The 23,293-nt window shown below is 67.3% G+C and overlaps 1 protein-coding gene across 17 annotated transcripts in view; it reads right to left on the reverse strand.

Moving 5' to 3' along the window:
- RXRA (retinoid X receptor alpha) overlaps window positions 1-23,293 on the reverse strand; it is a 91,999-nt gene that overhangs the window by 11,870 nt on the left and 56,836 nt on the right. For 15 of the 17 annotated variants that reach the window (XM_027966139.3, XM_042247978.2, XM_042247982.2 and 12 more), the window contains exons 2-5: window positions 15,284-15,549; window positions 9,829-9,979; window positions 9,083-9,262; window positions 2,161-2,330 (exon numbers count right to left, since the gene is read on the reverse strand). In XM_027966139.3, coding sequence (XP_027821940.1) covers window positions 2,161-2,330; window positions 9,083-9,262; window positions 9,829-9,979; window positions 15,284-15,549 — 767 coding nt within the window. Of the gene's footprint in view, window positions 1-2,160; window positions 2,331-8,489; window positions 8,588-9,082; window positions 9,263-9,828; window positions 9,980-15,283; window positions 15,550-17,421; window positions 23,046-23,293 lie in introns of those variants that run through there. The other 2 variants (XM_060413723.1, XM_060413724.1) reach the window with 2 other exon arrangements.

Raw genomic sequence — 23,293 nt, forward strand, 5'->3', positions numbered from 1 at the left:
TCCACCGGATGACCGCAGCCACGAGCAGAGCTAGTCTGTACCAGAGACCGGCTCACCCGAGCGATACACCCAGCAGCAAGCAAGCCAGAGCCTGGGGCCAGGCTCCAGTCCTCAGGGACCCTGCTCCATGCCCTTCCAGCCCACGGGTGGGAGGCCAGGCTTAATGGCGGGGGTCCGGGCAGCTGCACTGAGCCGGGCAGAAGGCATGGGGAGGACCGACCAGTCCCGGGCTGAAGCCCCGGAGGCCGGGCTTTCTCTGGTCACTAGCGGGAGCCCCCCCGAGCCCCCAAGGGGCCCAGGGCAGGCCCGGTGGAGTAGGCCAGGGCCTCGGAGGCAGGTGCCGGGTCATACCTAATAAGCTGGGGGCAAAGGTTACCTGCACCGGAGATGCAGGGCTAGGCCTGGAGGAAGGGGTTCCCCGGGGGGAGGAGCTTGAACTCCAGCCGGCTCCATCCTACCTCTGGCAGGTACTTAAATTCTCTGAGCCTTATTCCCACAAAAAGACAAAACAGGCCTCATTCAGCAGCAGTTTCACGAGCTCTGGCCCCTTGCCAGAGAGGGCGGAGCCTCCAGGCAGGGACCTGAGGCTCCACCAGAGCAGACAGGTGTCCCTGGTCTGGGGGAAGGAGCCCAACAAGCCAGCCCCAGAGGGGGACCCAGGCCAATCCGCCAGGAGTGGCCACAGGAGGGCAGAGCCCCTGCCGGCCAGCCCACCGGCCTGTCCCCGAAATTGCCCGCCTGTTCTGCATTCCTGGAGTGCGCAGAAGGCAGACTTGTTTCCTCCCAGACAGTGTCCTCACTGGGCAAGAGTAAAACCCGGCAGACCGCCGTCGACCCCTGACGTTTCCTTCAGGGCTTCTGCTCAACCGTGAGGCCTGCGCCGCAACCTGGCTCCCCATTGGGACTGGAGAGGCCGTCAGGTGGGGTCGGGCCACAGACCAGAGGGACTGTCAAGGGTCAAACCAGGGCGGGGGTCACTGCACACATGAGGCAACACGGCAGGGCAGCCAGCGTGGGGGTCTGAGAGAGGCTGCAGCCTGGGGCGCCCCGTCACGGGGGACAAGGAAGCGGGGTGTCCTGAGACTGCAGGCAAGACAGGACCCCCGTGCTCTGAGACTGGGGAGGTCGGGGTCAAGCAGCTACGGGCAAGGCAGGGCCCTGTTCCTGACCGCAGCCGGTCACAGGGGGACAGTCCAACGGCGAGGATGGACAGCGAACCACCACACTCGCCACGCCGTGACCCCCAAGGGTCAGGGCGCCGAGCCCCCATGATGGGGGCACAAGGTGGTCGAGAGGGAAAGGGCTCCCCGAGGAAGGGACGCTTTCCAAGGCTGAAGCCGAAGGAGGAACAGTGGAAACCACACGAGCAAGGGCCCTGGGGCAGGGGTGGGCAGGGCGTCCAGGCCACGTGAGGCAGGGACAGAACGGAGGGGAGAGGCCAGGGGGACCCCAGGGCCGCCCTGAACCCACACGGAGACACAGACGACGCTGAGACTCAGTATTGCCCACAGGCCTGGCTGCACGATGGGCCAGAGGTAACAGGAAGCTGGAAGGGAGTCAAAGTCCTGGGCTGTGAACCCAACAACCGAAAACTCGCCCACCTGACTGGCAGCAGAGCTTCATGGAGGTGCAGGGGCATGGGGGGGTGGTGATAGGGTCCCCCTCCAGGCGGGGGGTGATGAGGGGGTCCCCTTCCTAGGCACGCTCCCAGGTGGGGGGGGTGATGAGGGGGTCCCCCTCCAGGCGGGGGTGTGATGATGGGGAGCCCCTCCCAGGCAATGCTCCCAGGCAGGGGGGGTGATGGGGGTCCACCTCCAGGTGGGGGGTGATGGGGGGTCCCCTTCCTAGGCACACTCCCAGGTGGGGGGTGATGAGGGGGGTCCCCCTCCAGGTGGAGGTGTGATGACGGGGAGCCCCTCCCAGGCAATGCTCCCAGGTAGGGGGGGTGATGGGGGTCCCCCTCCAGGCAGGGGGTGATGGGGGTCCCCCTCCAGGTGGGGGGTGATGAGGGGGTCCCCTTCCTAGGCACGCTCCCAGGTGGGGGGTGATGAGGGGGTCCCCCTCCAGGCGGGGGTGTGATGACGGGGACCCCCTCCCAGGCGCGCTCCCAGGGCCTCCATCCCCAGAGCAGAGCAGACGGACGTGGGCGGGGGTGCTCACCGAGCTGGGGCTCAGCCCCACGTTCGCCTCCACGTAGGCCTCGGTCTTGGGCTCGACCGCCAGCTCGGCCTCCAGGATCTTCTCCACCGGCATGTCCTCGTTGGCGCTGCTGGTCGACTCCACCTCGCTCTCGCCCCGGTCCTTGCCTCGCTGCCGCTCCTCCTGCACGGCTGAGGCGGGGTGAAGGGGTCACGGTCAGCCCGCAGCTCCCGCGGCAGCCTCCGCCCCCGGGGCCCAAGCAGCATGCCCGCCCGCCAGCCAGGGCCAGGGAGAGCGAGGGTGCTCGGGGCCGGCCAGAGCGCGGCCCCGTCTCTGCCCCAAGCCCGGCCTCCCGCTCCCGGGGGGCTGTGTGTTCTGAGAACAGAGCGTGCCGCCTCTCACTAATTCATTCAACCCCGGTTCACACCAGGACCACCCAGGGCCAGGGAGGACAGCGCCCCACTCTCAAGAAGTGAACAGCTCAGCAGGGATCCCAAGGTGGAGTGAGAAGCCCTTTCATGGGCTTTCATGGGTTATGGACGCAGGCACAGCCAGGACAGCTTCCGGAAGAAGCGGCAATGCAGCTGAAGGGACAGAAAGGCAGGGCCGGCAGCCCACGCAGGGGCGGGGTGGGCGCTGAGGCCGAGGGGGTGTCCAGCGTGAGGCTGGAGGACTGGGCAGATGGGGGCAGCCTAGTCTCTGGGAACCAGGGAGAGAGGAAAGGGTTCATTTCAACACGCCCCGAGGAGACACACGCGCAGGAAGGCCGAGGGGACCAGGCACCCCATGCTGGGCATTCACAGACCCTCAATCTCAGAGCCCGTGTAGCTCAGGCCGCCCTCTCCTAAGAGAGGCTGAGACCTCCCTGAGGTCACCCTGCAGGCCAATGGGACACTGAGCCACAGCGCAGCTGTGAACCCCACCCAGAGCCCCGTAAAGCCCCGAGGGGCTCCTGCAGCATCCCAGGCTGACCCCACCACCCCGCCTCTACTGGGGACAGCAAGGACCCCGGACCAGAGCAGTGGGGGGAGTCTGCAGTGGAGAGAAGCCTAGTCCAAGGCCAGAGGAGCTGCTGCAGAAACCAGAACCCTCACAGCGGAGCCCCGGGCTATCAGGCAGAGCCCCACGGACAGCCAAACACCCCTGAGCGACAGCAGAGGCACCGGGACTGGGCGGTCCCCCCTATTGCCCGCCAAGCCCCCCAAGCCCACCCTCCCCTGGTCCTGCCCTGCTGACCCAGAGCGGGCCGAGGCATCCCCTCGACACCCCAGGTGCCCTCAGCGCCCACCTCAGACAGGGCTTTGCGGGGCCCCTGGGGACCCCAGCACAGAGCAGGAGCTTGTGCAAGCCCACTCCTGGGGGCCGCGGTGCACACACGGCCGCCGCGCTGTGCGGAAGGGCCCGCTCACAGCCCCTCACCCCCAGGGGCCAGGGGAGCCTCTGTTCTCTGAACCTGGGGGGTAAGGGCTCCGCTCTGGGGCTCCCTGGGGTCCCTGGGCCCCACACAGCTCCATCACAGCCCATGTCGACCCCTCTCCACCACGCCGGCCCCACCAACGACTGTTCAGAGACGCCGGGACCCAGTGGTGCCCTTCTCCGGGCCGTGGGGCATCCTAAGGGCCAGCCCGACCTCCTTGCTGCCTCCACAAACGGCTGCTCACAGCTGCCCCCTGCCAGGGGCTTCACTCTCCGAGCCCGAATGCTGACTCAAGCGAGGGACTTTCCGTTGGTGCAGCCGGACTCCAGACGGGCCGGCCGACGCTGTGGACCAGACCAGCTGGGCCACGGAGCCAGGCAGAAGGCCTCGGGCCAGAGCTTTTGCAAGCCTGGCGCTTCTGCAAAGTCTGACAGCTGGTGGGGCTGGATGGGAAGCTCAAGCTGGCCAGCCTGTCACCCACCACCCCCACCACAGCGGATGCTGGGCTGGACCGGGCACCGCCTCAGGTCACCATCTGTGCGGGGGACTGGGTCACAGGCCAGAAGGGTGGACCCAGCGCGAGGCAGCCACACAGGCCCATCTAGACCACAGCCAAGTGATGGGAACTCAGAACCCTGGCAAGCAGTGTCCCCAAGACCCTGAGGGTGGGGTCCCTGGGGTCTGTGTTCTGGACAGAGCTGAGAGGCCCATTTTACCAAGTTGGGAAACTGAGGCCCAGAGCTCCTCTCATGGCTGAGCCCTCAGGAGAGCTGGCGGCTCAGGAGTCAGACCTGCTCTGCCCTGGGTGAGCCCCAAGCCTCTCTGGGCCGCAGCACCACCGCCCCCCACAGTGAGACTGACGGCACCCGCCTCCCAGGGGTCCACAGGCACTGTCCTCCATCTGCTCGCGACTCCCTCTCCCATGGCCCCTGCGCTGTGGCCCAGTTACGGGGATGCCCGCACTCGCAACGGGCCTGGGCACAGGGGTGCCGACCGGGGGGCCCTTGGGTGTGGGGAGGGGGCAGAATTAACTAGCGAAGCTCTGTGAGCACCCTCACCATAAGCGTTAGTTTTACTTATAGATGGCGGCGGGAGCGGGTGGCTAGGATTCTTGCTGGACCAGGTCAGCCGTCGTTTACACGTGGTCGTGTGTGACCGACATCCAGCCGGCGGGAGGCCTCAGGCAGGAGGGGCGGCCGAGACAGGGCCTTGTTCTCCTCCCAGCCCATGGTGGGGGCAGGGGGCTGCATGGGGCTGGGGGGGAACGTTGCCATAAGGGCAGAGCTCGAGGACCCCCTGCTGGGATCCCCTGGAAACCGCCTGGGGCCAATGCTCCCCAGCAGCCGAGCCAGCACCTGGAGGGGTGCTAAACACCCCAACACAGCCAGGGTCCCCGCAGTCAGCAGACTCCAGCATGGGACCCCTCTCTGCCATTGCGCTTGCTGCCGGCCCCTGGGGAGCCGAGAGGTGGAGGGGGCATCTGGGTGGGGGAGCCCAGGCCTGCCGCCTCCTTTGCTTTGGGCACCTCCCCTGTCCTTTGCAGGACCCGAGGGGCAGAAAGGACGGGATTTCACCAGCAGCTCTGGCCCGGCTGCCCCTTCTCAAGGGCAGAGGGGGCATCCCTGCCAGAGGCCACAGGGCAAGTTAGGTGCCTCCAGCTCAGAGGACCCGGCTCTCCTTTCCCTCAGTCTGCACACAAGAATGGTTATGTGCACACAATCACACAGGCTCACACCCACATGTGCACACCAGCACTCCCACAAACTCACGTGCACACACACATGCACACACACACACACACACACAAGCCTACACCCAGGCACCCACACCAGCACTCACACACACTCACACACACTCACAGACACACCCACAGGTGCACACAGGCTCCCCTGCACACCAGCACACAAACATGCACACACAGATGTGCACACACACACGTACAGAGGCTTGCACCCACACACGCATCCCAGCACTCACACAGACACACACACACACAGACACACTCACACACACATGCACAGGCACACTCAGACGCACACACATGTACCCATCTTGTGGCCACCAGTCTCTCGGCACCCCATGCCCTCTGCCACATTCCTCCCTTGGGGGAGCTTGCCAACACCCCCATGCACAGGCAAGGAGGAGCAAGGTCCCAGGTGGACGGGAGGTGGGGGCCCAGCTGGGCTCTCTCCGCAGTGAAACGTGGTGCCATACCCGCCTGCACACGCACGTGCACGCACACACACCAGGCACCGTCTCCACACCCGCCGCTCAGAGCCAGCAGACAGAGACAGGAAGGAAGAGGGAGAGACCTTCGTGAGGGAGGAGGGTAAGCGGGGAGGCGGGGCAGTGGGGCGGCCCCTGCAGCCTGGCGCGCTCACCCAGACGGGGGCCAGGTCTCCCCCTCAGGCCACGAAGCCCTGCGCACCGGCCTGCACCCTCTTCAGCCTGGAGCGCCGACAGGCCCCAGAGTGCGGCCGCACGCCCAGCAGACAGGCCCAGCCCACGGGCACTTCCCACCTGGAGCCCCAGCCCCGCAGGCCCGACATGAAGCCGTCACCTGCCGCGTCCCTCGCTAGCCAGCCCTCCCTGCGGTCAGCCAGTCCAGGTGCCAGCCCCGAGCCTGCGTCCCCGTTACACCAGAAGCGACCAGAAGCCTGTCACGTGGGTCCAGCCGTGTAGCACCAGCTGGCATGGCTGCCCGCCATGGGGCTGCACCTAGGAGGGCGCGGGCTGGCCCTGGGGGCCTACAGCCTACTCGCTCCTGGACAGGGCTGGGGTGGCACGCTGGGCCCCCATCGCCAGGCACTGCACTGCCCAGGTCATGCCACCAAAGCCCTGCCCCCGCTGGGGAGCCCTCCTGGCAGGGCTCACAGCCTGGGGCGGGGGCAGAGAGGAAGGAGCCTGGCGTGCACCTCGCTGGCCCACAGAGCCCTCTGCAGGGCTGGCACTGTGGCCACGGGTGCCCACCACTCACCCCTCCAGAGGGCAAGGCGATGGGGCTGCCCCCACAGCAGTGGGGGACCAGACAGCACTGCACCCACGGGCGGACGGAGCTGCCTCCCACCGCCCTGCGGCTCTCGGGCCAGCAAAGAGTTTAACGTCGTGTTGAGAGCATGAGGGGACCGTGTAGGAGGGTTTTTACTGCCTACTCGTGACTTATAAATCCAGCAGGAGGCGAGGGGAGGTGAATCCTGATGGAATCAGGTATTTATCTAATGGTCCATAAATCAGGCCTCTAGGGCCGCGGTGCCTCAGGACGGCGCCCAACGCTCCAGACTCATGCATCAGATGGAGAGCGCACGCATACGGCCCCAAGGCCCCCTCCCTGCCCCGAGGCCCCCTCCCTGCCCCGAGGCCCTCTCCCTCCCTGGGGGGGTGCGCGGACAGTCATGGCACCATGGGTGGGTGAGTGTATGTGACCAGGCAGGGTCCCCAAAGAGGCTTCGGGCACAGCAGGCGCCCCTAACAGCCACCGGTGGGCAAGGGCAAGGGGGTCAGAGCCACTGAGCCCCCACACCCGAGACTGCAGCCCCACTGGGACAGGAGATGCTGTCTCCACTTTCCCCAGACCTTGGGGGGACAGATCACTGGGGTGTCCCCCAGGCCCACAAGTGGAAAGCTTGAGAGGACCTTAGGGGAGGGTCAGCATTTACTGGACTGGACAGCCCTGGGGACCTGTGTTCAGTCACTCTGTGGGGCCCGCAGGGAGCCACATCAGCTGGGGGTCTCGACCTCTGCACGTGCTGCCCCTCCATCCAGACACGTGGTCTGCTGAACTCCCCTCCACTCTTCAGGGGTCAGCTGGACACCTGTCCACCAAGTGCTGCCCAATGCCCACAGCAGGGCCAGGGCCTCCTCTGGGTTCCCAGAGGCCCCAGGCTTCCCCGAAGACAGCACTGACTGCTCCCAGAGGGCCCTTCCTGGCTGTGTGATGGTCACTTTCAGTGGACAGATGGCCACGGCTCGCTGACCCACAGCAAGGTGCAGATGTACACACGTCCTCTGCCCTCCTGCTGGCCTGGAGGGAGAAGGTCAGCACTGGAAGCCAGGGCCCGGTTCCAGCCCCACATGTGACCGTGGCTGAGCCCCAGACCCTCTGGGCCTCAGCTTCTCCACCCGCACACAGAGGGGTGGGCCACTGTCTCTATGGAACACGCGCCCTCATCAGGAAGGCTGGGTGGGCAGACCAAGGCCCAGGCCGGCCCCCCAGCTCACGCTGGAGCCCAGGAGGTGCCGCTCTGCGGGGTCCATGGGCACACTGCCCCTCACCAGCGCCAAGACCCCCAGCCCATCACTGCCTCTCAGCCTCAAGGCACAGATCCTGCAGGACCACTGGCCCAGCTGAGGTCTCGAGTCGTCAGCAAGAAGGCCTGGAGCCCAGGAAACAGACGAATGGATGACACGGAGATTGCAGCCTCCACAAGAGGGCAGTGCCCAGTGACGAGACAGCTGCCCAGCTCCCCCACAGGACGCGGGGTGACCAGACAGCCGCCCGGCTCCCCCACAGGACGCGGGGCGACCAGACAGCCGCCCGGCTCCCCCACAGGACGCGGGGCGACCAGACAGCCGCCCGGCTCCCCCACAGGACGCGGGGCGACCAGACAGCCGCCCGGCTCCCCCACAGGACGCGGGGCGACCAGACAGCCGCCCGGCTCCCCCATGGGATGGCTGGGGGGAAGGCACACACACCACCAGCCTGTGGGGACCGGGGAGCAGACAGTGCAAGAGGGACATGCAGACCCTCACCCCAGACAGCACCTCCCAGCCAGGAGCCCCCAAGCCTGGGCCAGGGAAGCCGAGGCCCACAGACAACAAGGGGCTGGGAGGAGCCCGCCCCAGGCCCAGGCCCCGGCCAGCAGGACAGCAGGACAGTTTCAGTGACCCCGGGGGAGCAGCCTTCATGTTCCCTGCCCCACCGCCCGACACACACCTGCTGTCGACGAAGCCTGGCCCCAGTCCTGAGGCGGAGGCCTGCAGCCCAAGTCTCTCTACTGTGAGGATCTGGGGCGCAAGGCACCCCCGCCCCATCTGCGGGAGGAAGCAGAGCCCAGGACACCCCGGCGCCCAGCATGCTTCAGCTGTCCTGATGGTGTCCAGCGCTCCCTGCCCGGCCCCCCAGCCCCGGGTCTCCTGAACCATCCTACCGAGCGGCAACAAGCAGGCCCCAGGACCGGCCTGTCCAATCTCTGGGGTTCGTTCCAGGTGGAGCCCCCACCTCCCACCGCAGCCCCCCAGAGCCCACGCACTCGTGGGCCCACCAGGACCTCGGAGAGGCTCTGATGGATGCCTGTCCCCAGTGGGGCTGGGAGCCGCCGGCAGGCAGGACCCAGGGTGTCCCTCCTGTAACCCCAGAGCCTGGCGCGAAGCTGGTGCTCAGGCAAAAGTCAGTGGGTGAGAGAACTCGGCCCCCAGGGATGTGTGCCAACGCAGCGGCAGCGGAGGCCTCTGGGGGTACTGAGCCCCGTCATCAGAACTGCGCAAAGGAGCTGCGAGCAGGGAGGGCCGCGCGCCCGGCAGGCCTACCTTCGCGCTTCATGCCCATGGCCAGGCACTTCTGGTAGCGGCAGTACTGGCAGCGGTTCCGCTGCCGCTTGTCAATCAGGCAGTCCTTGTTGTCCCGGCAGGTGTAGGTCAGGTCCTTGCGCACCGTCCGCTTGAAAAAGCCTTTGCAGCCCTCGCAGCTGTACACCCCGTAGTGCTTGCCTGCGGGCGGGGCAGCCGTGAGCGCCACGCGTGGCCTGGGATCAGGGGGCCTGGAGCCCTCATCCTCTCCAGGTCCGGGCAGGCGCCCCGGAAAGGCTCAGCCGGTCTGCCAGCGGGGCTGCTGGGCTCGGGGGGGCATGCGAGGGGCCCTTGGCCCTGGGCACAGCCCAGCTGCCCCCTGGCTCCACCGGAGCCACCCGCCCCGCCCACCATCTCCTGGACTTGGAAGCACTAGGAGGTCCAGGGTGAGCGGCTCGGAGCTCCCGCGGACCCTCGCTGGCAGGGCCGGGCTCCTGCCGCCCCCCACCCCGGCACCCCCACAGGGTCCTGCAGCCCCGCCGCGGCCCCACGGCCCCGCCCCCGGGCCCCACGGCCCCGCCCCGCCGCGGCCCCACGGCCCCGCCCCGCCGCGGCCCCACGGCCCCGCCCCCGGGCCCCACGGCCCCGCCCCGCCCCGCCCTTGGCCCCGCCCCGCCCTCGGCCCCGCCCCACCCCGCCCCCGGGGTCCAGCGCCGCGCCCCGCCCCCGGCCCCCCGCCGCCCCACCCCGGGGGTCCCGCGGCTCACCTGAGGAGCGGTCCCCGCAGATGGCACAGATGTGCTTGGTGAAGGACGCCATGTTCCCTGAGGGGTGGGCCGGCACTTTGAGGACACCATTGAGGCCCAGTGGGGGCTTGATGTCCTCGCTGCTGCTCACGGGGTTCATGGGCGAGCTGAGCTGCGGAGGGAAAGTGGGGTCGGCCCTGGCAGGCGCCACGGGGCGTCCGCGGGACAAGGAAGGCACTGCCACGCCCCGCTCCACGGAGAGAGAAACGGGGGCTCGGAGGGGGCCTCACCCACCCCCAGCCATGTGGCCCGGCAGGCCCAGCCCCAGGGAGCCCGGCAGGATGTCCGCCCCGTCGTCTTGGCCAGGCTGGAGGAGGCCGTACTGCCCCCACGGCCCCAGCTCCCACGGAACCCCAGGCTCGAAGAAGGACCCAGGAGGCCCCGGCTCCCACCCCTGCCCCTCGTCCGCCTAAGTGAGAACTGCCTGCCACCCCCGGGCACTGCCCCCAGCGGCCAGCCAGAGCTCTGGGACCCGCTGGTGTGGCCGGCGCTTTAGGGACCCCAGCCCGTGGATGGGCACCGAAGCCTGACCCCAGAGAGGAGGGAGGGGAGAGGGAGGAGACAGCACCCCTAAACACACACACACACACAGTCCTCGCACATACACACACACACACAGCCTCACCCACACACACACCCCCTCCGCCCCTCCCGCCATCCTGACGCTGCGCCAGGAGGAAGCGTGGGAAACTCACCGGTCACCGTGGCAACAGCTGCCTCGGCAGTGACACAGCAGTTTTGGTTCCGCTGCGCCCACCCCAACTCTCCCGTCAGCGCCCAGGGCCCAGGGGTGCTTCCCACCGCACCCTGCAAGCCAGCCGCGCCCCACAGGCGCCAGGGCGCCAGCCGGCAGCCCCCCAATGCCCTCACTTCTGCAAAGCCCTGACCGAGGCGGAAGTCAGGTCCTGCAGCGCCTCTGGACGGACTGCGGCCGCCGCGCTGCCCCCGGGTCGCCCTGGGCCGGGCTCCTCCTGCACACGGGAGCCTCACCCCCTTACCTCCCTGTGGGCCCTGACTCCTATCCCCCTCCTCCCAGGACAGGAGGAGCTGGTGCTCACAGAGCACTCGCGAGCACCTGCACGGGCTCTTCCAGCCCTGGACGTCTGGGCTCGCCTGCCCAGGTGGCCACCTGGTTCCGTGAGGAGACTGAAGCCCACGGGACTCAGGGGGCTGCAGGGAGGCCGGGAGGCCAGCTATGGCCATGTGGGGCTGTCAGGACACAAGGGGAGGGGCGAGGGGTGTCCAGAGGACCCCACTGGCTCAAAGAATACCCCCCACCCCCCAGCACAGTCTGCAGGCTTCAGGAGCATTTTCCGGAAGACGGTCAGCTCAGAGGGGGCTCCAGCTATTTGCCGAGTGCCATCGTGCTGGGCTGTGCCCTGTGGGAAGCCCCAAGTGAGCGGGAAGAGCCGCCCGCCCCCCTCCAGAGTGGATGCAGAGGCCAGCCAGGGGCACACAGCTTTAAGGGGTGACGCAGGTGTGAGCTCAGGCCTCTGGAGCCACAGCTCTGAGGGACTCCCTGCATGCTGAAAGAGTGTCCAGGGCCCCAGGAATAGGCCAGCCCAGAGCCGCGAGACCATCCACTGAGCACCCAGCCAGGCACCCAAGGCCACTCGCTGCCCCCTGCCCGGGTGGGGCTCGCCGGGAGGTTGGGGGGGCGGCCACAGCTGACCATGGGGGTTCTGCCCCCTTCATTCCCTGAGTGACTTTGGAGGAATTATCTAATCGCCCTGGGCCTGAGGCTTCTCGTGTAAAAACCAGAGAGACAGGAGTGCCTCCGTCCAAAGGTCGCCGTCAGGATGCTGGAGCAATCGGGGGGCCACGCTGACAGCAGAGCTCATGAGCCCAGCTCGGGGTACAGCAAGCAGCCTCTGCAGAACACTGGGGCCTCGGGGGGGCCGCCCCCAGGCCGGCCAGGCCGCGGACGACGCAAGGCAGCACCCAGCCAGAGGGAGCCGCCAAGCACATGCTCGGAGGAGGGCACGCCAAAGGACTGCTGGTAAAAGGGCAGGAGACCGGGGTGGCCGGGGTGGCCGGTCAGCAGCAGAGGCTAAGGGAGGTCCCCAGGGGCCCTGAGGACACCGGTGTGGGCCGGAGGCTGCGCCCAAGGCCTGCGAGCCCGGCCACAACCCTGAGCAGCTGGATCCGCTGGGCGGCACCCCGGAAAGGAACTCGGGCACTTCCTCTGTGTCTGTCCAAACCATGCTGGGTGGGTAGGGCCCACCTGTCCTGTCCCCAAGCCCCCCACAGGCAGGCCCTCGGGACCGGTGTCCGCCCTCCATAACCTGAGGTGGGCCTTAGCACCTGGGACGGAGCCCTCAGGCACGGTCAGCGTCAGTGGCGGCTCCGCAGCGTGCCCAGGGTGGGGGCCCGTCCCATTTCCCCTTTCGCGTCCTCAGCATTCACCTCAGTTCCCGCAGAGCCTTCAGGACTTGCTGAGATAACCACCCGGCTCCATCGGGGCCCCAGATCTCCTCCTGTCTCTCGCCGCCCCTCGTCCACGCCCACCACACCCTTCCTTTCCAGCCCTAGCCGGTGAGGCCAATCACCCCCGTCAGCATGGGGTGGGAGGCCCCTGGACCCCACTGGCCTCTGCCTGCCCGTCAAGGCCGAGGGCAAACTCCTACACGTGGCCTGGTGGATGCAGCTTCACGGCCGCAGTGCCCACAGCAAGGACAGGTAGGGCCCATGCAGGTCCTGCCCAAGGAGGCTTGTCAGGGTGGCGAGGCCAGGGCGCCAAGGTGCCCACACGTGCCCAACACTGCAGGCGAGCTCTGGGCTGAGGTGGGGAACGCCCCCTGGGTTGATGGAGCCCCTGAACCAGGGGAGAAGAGGGGCAGCTCAGGCCACAGTGCCCGCAGCCCGGCTCGGTTCTGCCCAGAGCTCCCAGCACCACCCGCATCCACTTCCCTGCAGGGCGCGGTCGAGTCGGGGGCCATCCCCGCCAGCAGCAGGAGTCAGACCGCCTCACTGGTTCCGGCCCCTTGACTTCGCGGTTGTGGTTTTGAGGCGGAGGTGGGGGGGTGCCCCCCCGAACTCCACCCACACTTCCATGAATATGGGGAACCCCAAGTTTCTAAGACAAACTGCTGAAGCCTAGAAGCTGAACTCAGGTCCCAGGGAAGGAGTTATGGGGGGCAGGGTGGTGGGGACTGAGGCCTTCCCAGGGATGGTGGCCAGAGGCTCAGCCCAGGGCTCAGATCGCGGCTAAGCTACCTGCGGCCTGACTGACCTACAGAAGGGCAGGCGGACAGCTGAGCAGTGGGTCAGCACTGAACGTCGGGGGACACACCAGCACCCCTCCACTCCCTGAGCCCCGGCATCAGGCTCGGGACCTGCGGCTCCTTGCTCACAAGCACCTGCACTCAGCAAGCACCCATCGCGTGGCGGGAGCCTCGCTGTGTGCCGGAAGCAACCTACTAGGAGAGACGAGGCCCCACACCCCCCACCCCCCAGCATCGCCCCACCCCTACCCCCGGACAGGCTAACCCCAGGCTTGGGGGCATCGCTGCCACCCTCGAGCCCTACTCCGCAGAGGCCCCACTTCAGACTCACACCCAGGCTCCTCCGCACATGAGCCCTGGGGGCATGCAGGGCAGGCACCAGGCCTGGGGGCAGCAAGGAGCTTTGCAGGCCTGAGAACCAGCAGGTGCTGCCTCTGGCCTGGTTCCCAGGGGACAGGTGCAGTCTGGGCCTCATCTGCCTCTCGCTGAGCGGCAGGCACTCTGCAGCCAGTGAGGATCCGGGCGTGGTGGCTACGCTACAAAGAACACAGCCAATCCCAGGAAGGCGGCTGAGACCCCTCGTACCAACCCTCCAGCCTTCTGTCTGCTTCTGGAAGGCCAGGGGACACAAGGGAGCATGGGCCCCCCAGGAACAAAGGGGCTGACGAGGGGACCGGGACCAGCTTTCCCAAGACCAGCTTTCCCGAGACCAGCTCCGGACAGGCCCAGCTGACAGGAAGGGGGTGGGCTCCAGACCTCAAAGGCATCTTGCCCTCCTGTGCCAGGAGTGGGGAGTCCTGGAGGCAGGGCGCCTCCCGGGTGGCAGGGAGCCCGCGGGACACGCTGACACCGTCAGCCACACTTCTCTGGGCAGGGGGGCCTGTGCTGGACTCCCTCTCGAGATGGCTGTCCTGCCCTCCCCAGGGAGACAGTTCCCAGAGCTCTTGTCACAGGCCCTCCTCTACGGGGCCTCCTTGATGGACAGGCCTTCCGCTATGGGGGGGCCTCCTCTATGGGGGGCCTCCTCTACTGTGATGGGGGTGCCTTCCTCTACTGGTGGGCCCTCCTCTACAGGGACCTCCCTCTATGGGGGCGGTGCTTTCTCTCTGGGAGGCCTCCCTCTATGGGGGGCCTCCTCTACTGGGGTGGCAGTGCCTTCCTCTATGGGGGGCCTCCCTCTGTGGGGTTGGCCTTGCTCTACTGGGACCTTCCTCCACAAAGATGACCGCTGATCCCAGACATGAATGACACTCAGCAAAGGAGAACTCAGGTCTGTCAGGAAGGACAGTTTGAGCCCCAGAAACAAGGAGAACCCTTGGTTCAAGCAGATCTCCCAGGCATTCAGCAAAACATCCCACCAGGAGACCATCAGAGCCAGGGGAGGAGATGAGCTGCTGGGGCCCTGGGCAGCTCTGTCGGGGTTCAGACAAGAAGTGCCCACACTAGGCGGGTTGGCATGAGTGGGCAGTGGACCAGGCCTCAGGGGTCCCCGAGACAACAGCTGGCTCTGCCAGGCACCAGCTGCCTCCTGATCCGGACACAACCCCAAAAGACAGACTGTTCCAAGAACCATCTGAGCAAACTCGACCATGGAGACCACCAAGCCCAGGAGGTCATCTCTCTGAGGCCGCTTCCAGAGACAGAAGGTGGAAGTGAGGGCACCTGCTTCCCAGGGGCCATAAAAAGTGACAGTGAAAGTGAGGTCGCTCAGTCGTGTCCGATTCTTTGCGACCCCATGACCAGGCTCCTCCGTCCATGGGATTTGCTAGGCAAGAGTACTGGAGTGGGTTGCCATTTCCTTCTCCAGGGAATCTTCTCGACCCAGGGATCGAACCCAGGTCTCCCGCATTGTAGACAGACGCTTTTACTATCTGAGCCACCATAGAAGGTGCAAGCCCCGCCCCCTGGTCCGGGCCGCTCCAGTCAGGCCCCGCCCCCTGGCCCGGACCCCGCCCCTGCTCCAGGCCCCTCGCCACTGGTCCGGGCCCCGCCCCCTAATCAGGCCCCGCCCCTGGCCCAGGCCCTGCCCCTGGTCCGGGCACCGCCCCTAGTCAGGCCCCACCCCTGGTCCGGGCGCTCCAGTCAGGCCCCGCCCCTAGTCAGGCCCCGCCCCTGGCCCAGGCCCTGCCCCTGGTCCGGGCCCCGCCCCTAGTCAGGCCCCGCCCCTGGTCCGGGCCCCGCCCCGCACTTACCTGGGGGCTGCCGGTGCCGAAGCCCAGGGTGGGTGTGGTGGGCACCGACATGGAGTGCGGGCCCATGGGGGAACTGATGACCGAGAAGGGCGGGCCCATGCCATTGATGGGCGAGCTAAGGGTGCTGATGGGTGAGTGCAGCTGTCCCGGGGAGCCGAGCGAGGAGCCGATGCTGGGCCCCAGGGAGGGGTGCAGCGAGGGGGCCGCCATGGAGCTGCGCGCTGTGGGGGAGCTGAGGGAGGAGGAGTTCACCTGCGTGGAGAAGTCTGCAAGACAAGAAGCCACAGGAGGCCGGTCAGGAGCCCGCACCGGCGACCCGCTACCCCCCGGCCGCGGCGACCACGCCAGGCCTGGAATGGCAAGGGACTGCCCTGAGCAGGGGCCCACCGGCCAGTGAGGCCCGGCCAGGCCCGCCCAGAGCTCCCCTCCGGGCACCAGCCCTGCCTGGCCCAACTCTGAGGTTCAGGCTGGGCCCAAGGCAGACGTAGGACGGGCAGGCTGACAGCCTACCAGAACAGGGAGGCCAGATGGCTGCCCCTCAAACCCGCAGCACACCAGGCCCATCCACCTGGAATACCAGTGGCCCAGAGTTGCCAGCCTCTCCGCCCATCTACTCAGGGGGTCAAGGTGAAAGTCTGGGGATAATAAAAAACCTGAAGGCTGATGTTTCCACCACACCCACCGTGCAGCAGAAACAGTCCATTTCCTCAGTGTGGATGAGTGAATGAAGTTGGGAGGTAAACGGCAGGTGCCCTTACCCCATTTTACAGATGGGAAACTGAGGCCCTGCGTCCTTCCAACTACCCACGGCACAGTGGGCCCAGCACACCACACGGGCCTGCTCAGGGACCCAAGCAGTGGTGGCAGAGACACCACATCCCCAGACCCTCTAACACATGGGGCCCTGGAGAGGTACGGCTTCCTGTGTGCCCTGGGCCTGGTGGCCTGTGGCCTGGCGGCAGGGAGCTTCCCAGTGGGCCTGGTGGAAGGGCCCGGGTGTGCGCCAGGTCTGGAGACAGGCAGCCTACAGAGGCTGCGGTGAGAGGCCTGGACCTCCCACACGCCAGTCTTTCATCCCAGGGTTTTCCAAGTCCCGTCAAGCACTAATTGGGCCTCCCTTCCCCACCCCGAGGGCTCAGCGAGAAGCTTCCACAGGAGGGAGGCTCTCTGGGGTGAAACTGCCGCCCGAGGGCCTAAGCAGACCACGGGAACTCAAAGAGGCCCCGACAAGGCAGCTGGAGCCAGAGCTGCAGGCCACAGCAAACCCTGCTTCTGTCTGGCAGGGTGCCCTGAGCACACCAGGACCCCACCCCGGACCCTGCCTGGGGCCTCAGCCTTCCCATCTGAAAAATGGTCTCTGGGTCTTCCAGCCAAGCCTGCAGTGATCACACGAGCTTCTGGCAAGTCGAGCGGGCCAGGGGTGCAGTGCAGTGGCCCTCTCCAGGCACTCCCAGGTTGGGGGGACACCCTGCCTGGACCACCCAACAGCCCCAGGAGGATTTCGCATGCCCGAACCTGAGAGCAGCCGTGCCCAGAGCACCAGGCTCAGAGCAGGAAGAAGCCTTGTCTGGGCATCACCCCCAAGTCCTCCCCCAACATCAGCCACCGGTACCAACAGTCCCGGGGACATGCTGCATGACACTGCCACCCCCAGGCACAGCCAGGCAGGCCCGAATTTGGCCGGAGCCGAGCTCTCGCCCAGGGCCTTCTGAACTTGTCCATGGAGGTGCTGGGCAGCCCGCAGAGTGGGGAGCCCCCCCACCAGGCACACAGGAAGCTCTGCCAACCCTGAGGACCCCCTTCTCTGGGAGCTCTTACCCATTTCCTTCCTGCAGCCCCCAGCTTGCTGGGCACCCCCTCCCTCACTTGCCCTCTGAGGGAGGAGGGGCATGGCAAGCGGGCCTTGAATTCCATGCCAAGGAGTAGGGGCCCATCTGCCACTGCACAGCAAGACTGCCTCATCGAAAGCCCTCGCCATTCACAGAAAGGAGCATAAATCATTTCACTGAAAGTAAGAGCTTATGGCGTCCAGGTCCAGATGGCGGCACCTACTGGCACAGATGGGAACTGCAACCCAGCCCTGTGAGCCATTAAGCTTCCGGCATCACCATCAGGGGCTCGGCTGGTGAAGAACCCACCCGCAATGCGGGAGATCCCGCTTCCTTTCCTGGGTCAGGAAGATCCCTGGAGAAGGGAAAGGCTGCCCACTCCAGTATTCCTGGGCTTCCCTTGCGGCTCAGCTGGTAAAGAATCTGCCCACGATGCAGGAGACCTGGGTTCGGTTTCCGGGTCGGGAAAGGGATAAGGGATAGGGGATAGGCTGCCCACTCCAGTATCCTGGCCTGGAGAACAGTCCATGGGGTCACAAAGAGTCGGACACGACGCAGCGACTTTCACACATGACCCACAAGAGGATGCCTACAACCTGTATGCCCAGAGGTCTTCCCCAGGGGTCGGTGAGAGCAGGCAGGCTGCAGGAAGGGAGGGAGACACGAGGTCTGGCTGCACGCCCTTGACCTCAGTGAAGGCCCATGACCTTGTCCACCCACCTGTGACGGACATGGAAATGCGCAGCAGGCACGCTGCCCCAACCTGCAGCTGCCCCCAGGCCCACGGTCACTGCTCCTTCCCCACGGCCCGTGGGATGCCCACTTCGCCGGCCCTCGCCGCCCCCTCCCTGCGTGAGGAACCCTGCTTCAGCCCATGCTGCAAGGTGCAGGCTAGCACAGGCCCCTCCCCGTCACTGAGTCCCAGGAAGCACCTTTCTGACCTCCGGGGGACGGGGGCGGGGAGCAAGATGGACATTACAACATCCGTTTTGCAGGCATCGTCCCCAGAGAGCATAGCGGCTACCGCTGGGGCCACAGATGGGAACGTGAGCGTTCCGACCTCTGCATCCAGAAGCCCGAAGGCCTAGCCTCCTGAGGGGAGCCGCCCAACACACTCCTCTAGAAGCGAGATGGGGGTCTGAAGCCAAGAGGGAGACGTCACCCCGGTGTTCCTGCAGTTTCCCCACCTCCACTTGGCCAGCCTGGGGCACCGGAGAGTTTCAGATTGGAGGAGAAGACAAAGGGGCTTCTTGGAGGTGGCTGCCCGAAAGGGGTGGAGTGCAGGGGGCAGGGCCGGGGGCGCCCCCGCTGCTGGCCGTCCACCCCCACAGGCAGGGCCGCAGAGCTCCCCACCCCCGCAGCTGCAGACGCGCGCGGGCCTGGGCCAGGCCTGCTGGGCCTGAGCGGCTGGCTTGTTTGTTTGTTTGCTGCTCCTTGGCAGGAAGGGGCGGGAGAGGCAGGAGAAAGCTCTGGCCGGAAGGAAGGAGGGAAGTGGCCTGCTTGGCTGCCAGCTGCCAGGCGGCACCCCAAGTATGAGAACCACGAGGAGGGGAGCCAGGCGCTGGAAAACTGGGCGGGAGAGCCTGGCTCGAGGAGGGGGGGGGGTACTGGGAGAGAGACGGGGGCCAGCGGTCCTGGGTACAGCCCACCCTCCAGAGGCGAAGGGAGGGCCTGGTTCCCCAGGCCAGCCCCCAGGCTCACGTGAACACCAACCACTCCAGACCAGGGGGCTACAGGCCCCGGGTAAAGGCCACCCCAGCCCATGCCCACCTCAGCAACCCCCAAAGCCCCCAGACTCCCACTGAGGGCCCTTCCTGTTGATACACAACGCCCACAGTAGACATTTCCCGGAGCCCGGGTGACAATGCCCTGGGTGTATTTTCTGGAGTCTTCTGGAGTCTGGCCAGGGAGGGAACATTAGGAAAGAAAGTGCCTAAACACCCCCTGCCCCACGTGTCCGCAGGCTCTGCTTCTTCCGGGCCAGCATGTGTCCCCACCCTCTGATAAGCAGGGGCTACGATAAGGCGCTCTTCTTGAAGTCATACTTTGGACCTTCAGGGGACTCACCACCAGCGGTCACTACATGCTTATCTGATCCTGGGCTGCAGGACTCAAGGCTCAGGCCCAGACCCCACCCTGGGAGCTCCTGACAGCCAACCCTCCCCACCCACGAGGACCCAGGGCACTCCGGGGAAGGGGCAAAGCCCAACTCCCGAATCTCCCTGCCCCAAACCTGGACCACCCTCCGCTGACACCCTCCCGGCCCCTGGGGACCAGCAGCAATCCGTGAGACCTGGCCTCGGGAGGAGGCCATGGCCTGGGAGCTCACAGGGACCCCCACGAAGAGCCAGGCAGCCCCAAGCCGGACAAAGGGACAGAAGGCCTGCCTGGCAGAGTGAGGGACAGACCTCTTCCTTGGCACAGAAAGCACTTCAGGCCATAAAACTGACGCTAAACGCTAACACCTGGAGGCCAGAAACGGATGCCATGGGGCAGAGACGGAATGCCCGGAAGGTTCAGCACCCAGAGCACAGCAGTGACTGTAGGGCCCGGGGCAGGGGTGAAAGGTTACAGTCAGCAAAGTCAGAGACTGTTCCCATGGTACAGGCACAGGCCGCTTCCTGAGGTGGTGAGCTCCCCGTGAGAGCTGTATGCGAGCTCGAGCATGGCCAAGCAGAAGACCCTGGGCTCCCTCTGGGGGACGGGGGGCATTCCCCCAGCCAACAGCCCCCAACCGCACGGGCTCCCTCCTCCAGAAAGCCCTCCAGAACCCTCCGCCTCCCTCCCCGCCCGGGCCCCCCAGAAGGAAGCTGGGGAACCCCCACCAACTCCCTTCCGGCCTCTGCCAGGGAAGGCGGGGGTGGCGACAGGAAATGCCAGCCCAAGGCAAGCCTCACAGGCTCGAGGCCAGGGGACCCCCGACCCTCGGAAAGCAGAGCTGGGAGGCTCCACTGCTCTCCTGAGCCTGCAGGGCTCAGCAGGGCGGGGTCCGAGCAGGCCCCAAGCTGGGGTTCAGGGTCCAGGCTGCATGTCCTGGGGGCCAGGAGGGCACCAGGCCCGGCCAAGCAGGAAGCCCAGCAGATGCGAGGGAGTGTGGGGAGGGGCCGCGGGCAGGAGCTGAGCAGGGGGCAGGAACAGACGGGCACAGGGGGGCGCGGCGAGAAGAGCCCCAGGGAATCAGCCCCCGACCCGACCAGGACCAAGCCAGGCTCTGAGCACGGGCATCCGCTCCCCCACCCCTGCCAGAGGACCACCCTCCCCCGGCCCCCTGGAACCGAAACCCCACGGCGGGGAGCTGGCAGGCCCTCCGGAGCTTCCTGGGACACCCACCCCCAGCCCCCGCCTTCCGGAAGGACTGCTTCCCCTGGCACCCGCAGGAGGCAGAAGTGGCAGCCGTGGGGCCTGCGGTGGGACCACGGCGCGCCGGGGTTTGGGGGAGGCGGGGCGTGGGGGCCGGGGGGGCAGGAAGGTCCACAGGCCCCACGGGGAGGGGGACCCTCAGGAACGGGGGCAGCACCCTCCTGTGAGTGGGCACGCCTGCTGTGCAGACAGGCCCTGCAGAGCGGGGTCCCAGCTGAGCCGGGGACCTGCAGAGGGTGGGCGGGGAGCACAGCCGGCCCACGGCCTCTGCCCGGGGGCTCAGGCGGCCTGGACTGAGGCTCCTCTGGGGTACCATGGCCCTTTCCCCAACAACGCCCCAAGCCTCTGCCCCAGCGTGGGGGACACGGGTCAGCCCGGCCTCCACCTCGGGGCCTCAGAGGAGGGTCGAGCCCAGCGGGCAGGCGGCCGCAGGGGCCCTAGCAAGGGGCCTTCCCACCGGCCAGAAGGGTCCCAGGCCTAGGAGGCCATCGACGTCAGGGCCCACACCAGAGTCCAGGGCAGCCCCGACCCTCCAGACCCCGGAGGAGACAGGAGCGGGGAACACAGTGACCCAAGACGGGCGTCTCCGTCACCCCTCGCGCACCGCCCAGACACCCCGACACCCGGCAGGGCTCCACCCGAGCAAGCCGCGTGGGAGGCAGGCGGCCGCCAACTGCCCTGCCCAGCCTCCGTGACACCTGGGGGAGGGGGAGGAGAGGGCAGGCCGACTGGAGGCCGCTAAGTGAGGAGCAGACAGCGCGACCCCACCGGCGTCAAGGCTACACCAGGGCCCAGAGGGACCAGGGGCTGCGGACTCGGTGGACGGAAGCTCTGCCAGCACCACCACCATCGGCACCACCACCCGAGGGGCCACTTGCCCCGCCCCCCGAGGCTGTGGACGGTGACCCTGGGTGGCTTCTGCGGCGAGTGACAAAGGCTCGATGCTCCGGGCTCTGATGGCGGTCCTGAGCCGGCCGGGGCTGGCGAGGGGCGGGGGAGGGAAGGGAAGCGGTGGGGCCGCCCTCGCTGGCACACTGGCACACTCTGGGGGCACCGCGGTTGGGCCCTGTGGTGGCAGGTGTGACTGGAGCCCGGCTGCCATGCTGGAAGTGGGGAGCGCAAGCGGGAGGTGGGGGTGGGGCAGACGGGGCTCCCAAGGCCAGCCGGCCGGCGCCTGGACCTCCAGGTCCAGGAGAGAGCTCAGGCGCAATGGTGCCAAGGCCCTGGGTGGGGCGCTCAGGCCGGGGTCTTGGCAGGAGGCCGCCCCCCAGGCCCACGCCCAGAAGCTCACGGTCCCAGGGGTCTGGGGTCCAGCCTGCACACCAGGCCAAACAAGAGTGCCAACCCAGCGTGTCTGCGCCAGCTTTCCCCCAGTTCCTGCAGCGGACCCTCCACAACCCACTGGGCTGGCAGCACCCAGACAGGCACCCACGGAGGGCACTCCCTGGGGGCACCCTAGAGGCTGAGGGGCATGCTGAAGCTGGAAGGGGCATTGCTCCGGCCGAGTCCCGGAGCCCCGTTCACCCCAACTCTCCACGACTCGGGGAGCCAGGCTCGCCAGTGCAGGGAACACACCTGGCCAGACCCCCGGGATGCTGGGGCCAGACCACGGCGGAGCCCTGCAGCTCTGGCCCCTTCCCCTGGCTGCAAGACGGCCCCTCCACCAGGACACCCGGAGTGCGCCTGGTGCAAAGACCACCACACAGGCCGCTCAGAGCCTCCAGATAACGGGGGCTACTGGACAGACACCAGCGCCTGCCCCTCCTGCACGCCGCAGGTGCCCTGAAGGCTGGCGCCCAAAACGCCAGCTCGCCACCCTCCGGCTCCCCGCCCCCATGACTCCAGGGCCTCCTGGACCTCAGGGCTCGGCCCGTTTTTCAGCCAGGTGACCCCAGACGGACCAACCCCTAGGTCAGCCCAGCAGGCAGGCCTGTCCCCAGAGGCCTGGGGGAAGCTGGGGGTTGGGGACGTTTAGGGTCAGGACTGGCAATGACTGGACGGCGGCCACGGCATTCAGAGACCCACCCCAGGGCCAGGCTCCCACCTGGGTACCATTTCTCCATCCGCCCAGCAAGGTGCTCACCCCACGGCGCAGGCCACAGAGCCAGCAGCTGGGGCCCACGCCGGAGATGGCCGGGGACGATGAGGATTCAGGCGACCTCAGTGACAGGGCCCCCCGCCCTCCCCGGGGCCATTCCTTCTGCTCAGTGGCCAGACAGGAGCTGCCCTGGGAGGAGGTCAGGGAGGGGCCAAACCTGAACCCCCAGGCCTGCCGGAACCCCCGGGAGGAGGCAGGGGGTGGGGGGCGGGGGGCCACAGGGAGGGGGCCACAGGGCAGCTGAGGCTGTGCTCAGCCCCTCGGTCAGTCCGACTCTTGGAGACCCCTGGGACTAGCCTGCCAGGCTCCTCTGTCCATGGGGATTCCCGGGCCACAGTCCTGGCGCGGGCTGCCGTCTCCTTCTCCAGGGGACCTTCCTGATTCACGAAGCGAACCTGCGCCTCCTGCACCGGCAGGTGGACTCTGTCCAAAGAGCACCACTGAGCCTGCGCGCAACGCCGCCACCGCCGCGGCCTCTGCAAAGCGGAGATCCCCAAACGCAGGGCCTGCTGGCGGCCGGTGGCCTGTGCAGCCCCCGCCTGAAATCAGAGCAACCTCGAGGTAAAGCTCGAGTCTGGGACACAGCCCCGGTGGCCGCCCCGCCCTCTGGGAGCCTGGGGACTCGAGCAGCCCTTTGTCCCACCTGCAGGTGAAGAAGGGGCTGGGAGGGCGGGGTGCTCCCCGCCCCCAGCGCCAGAGCCGCTCTCCACCAGACGCCCAGCA

The sequence above is a fragment of the Ovis aries genome, chromosome 3 (genome assembly GCF_016772045.2).
Source record: "Ovis aries strain OAR_USU_Benz2616 breed Rambouillet chromosome 3, ARS-UI_Ramb_v3.0, whole genome shotgun sequence".
Classification (NCBI taxonomy): domain Eukaryota; kingdom Metazoa; phylum Chordata; class Mammalia; order Artiodactyla; family Bovidae; genus Ovis; species Ovis aries.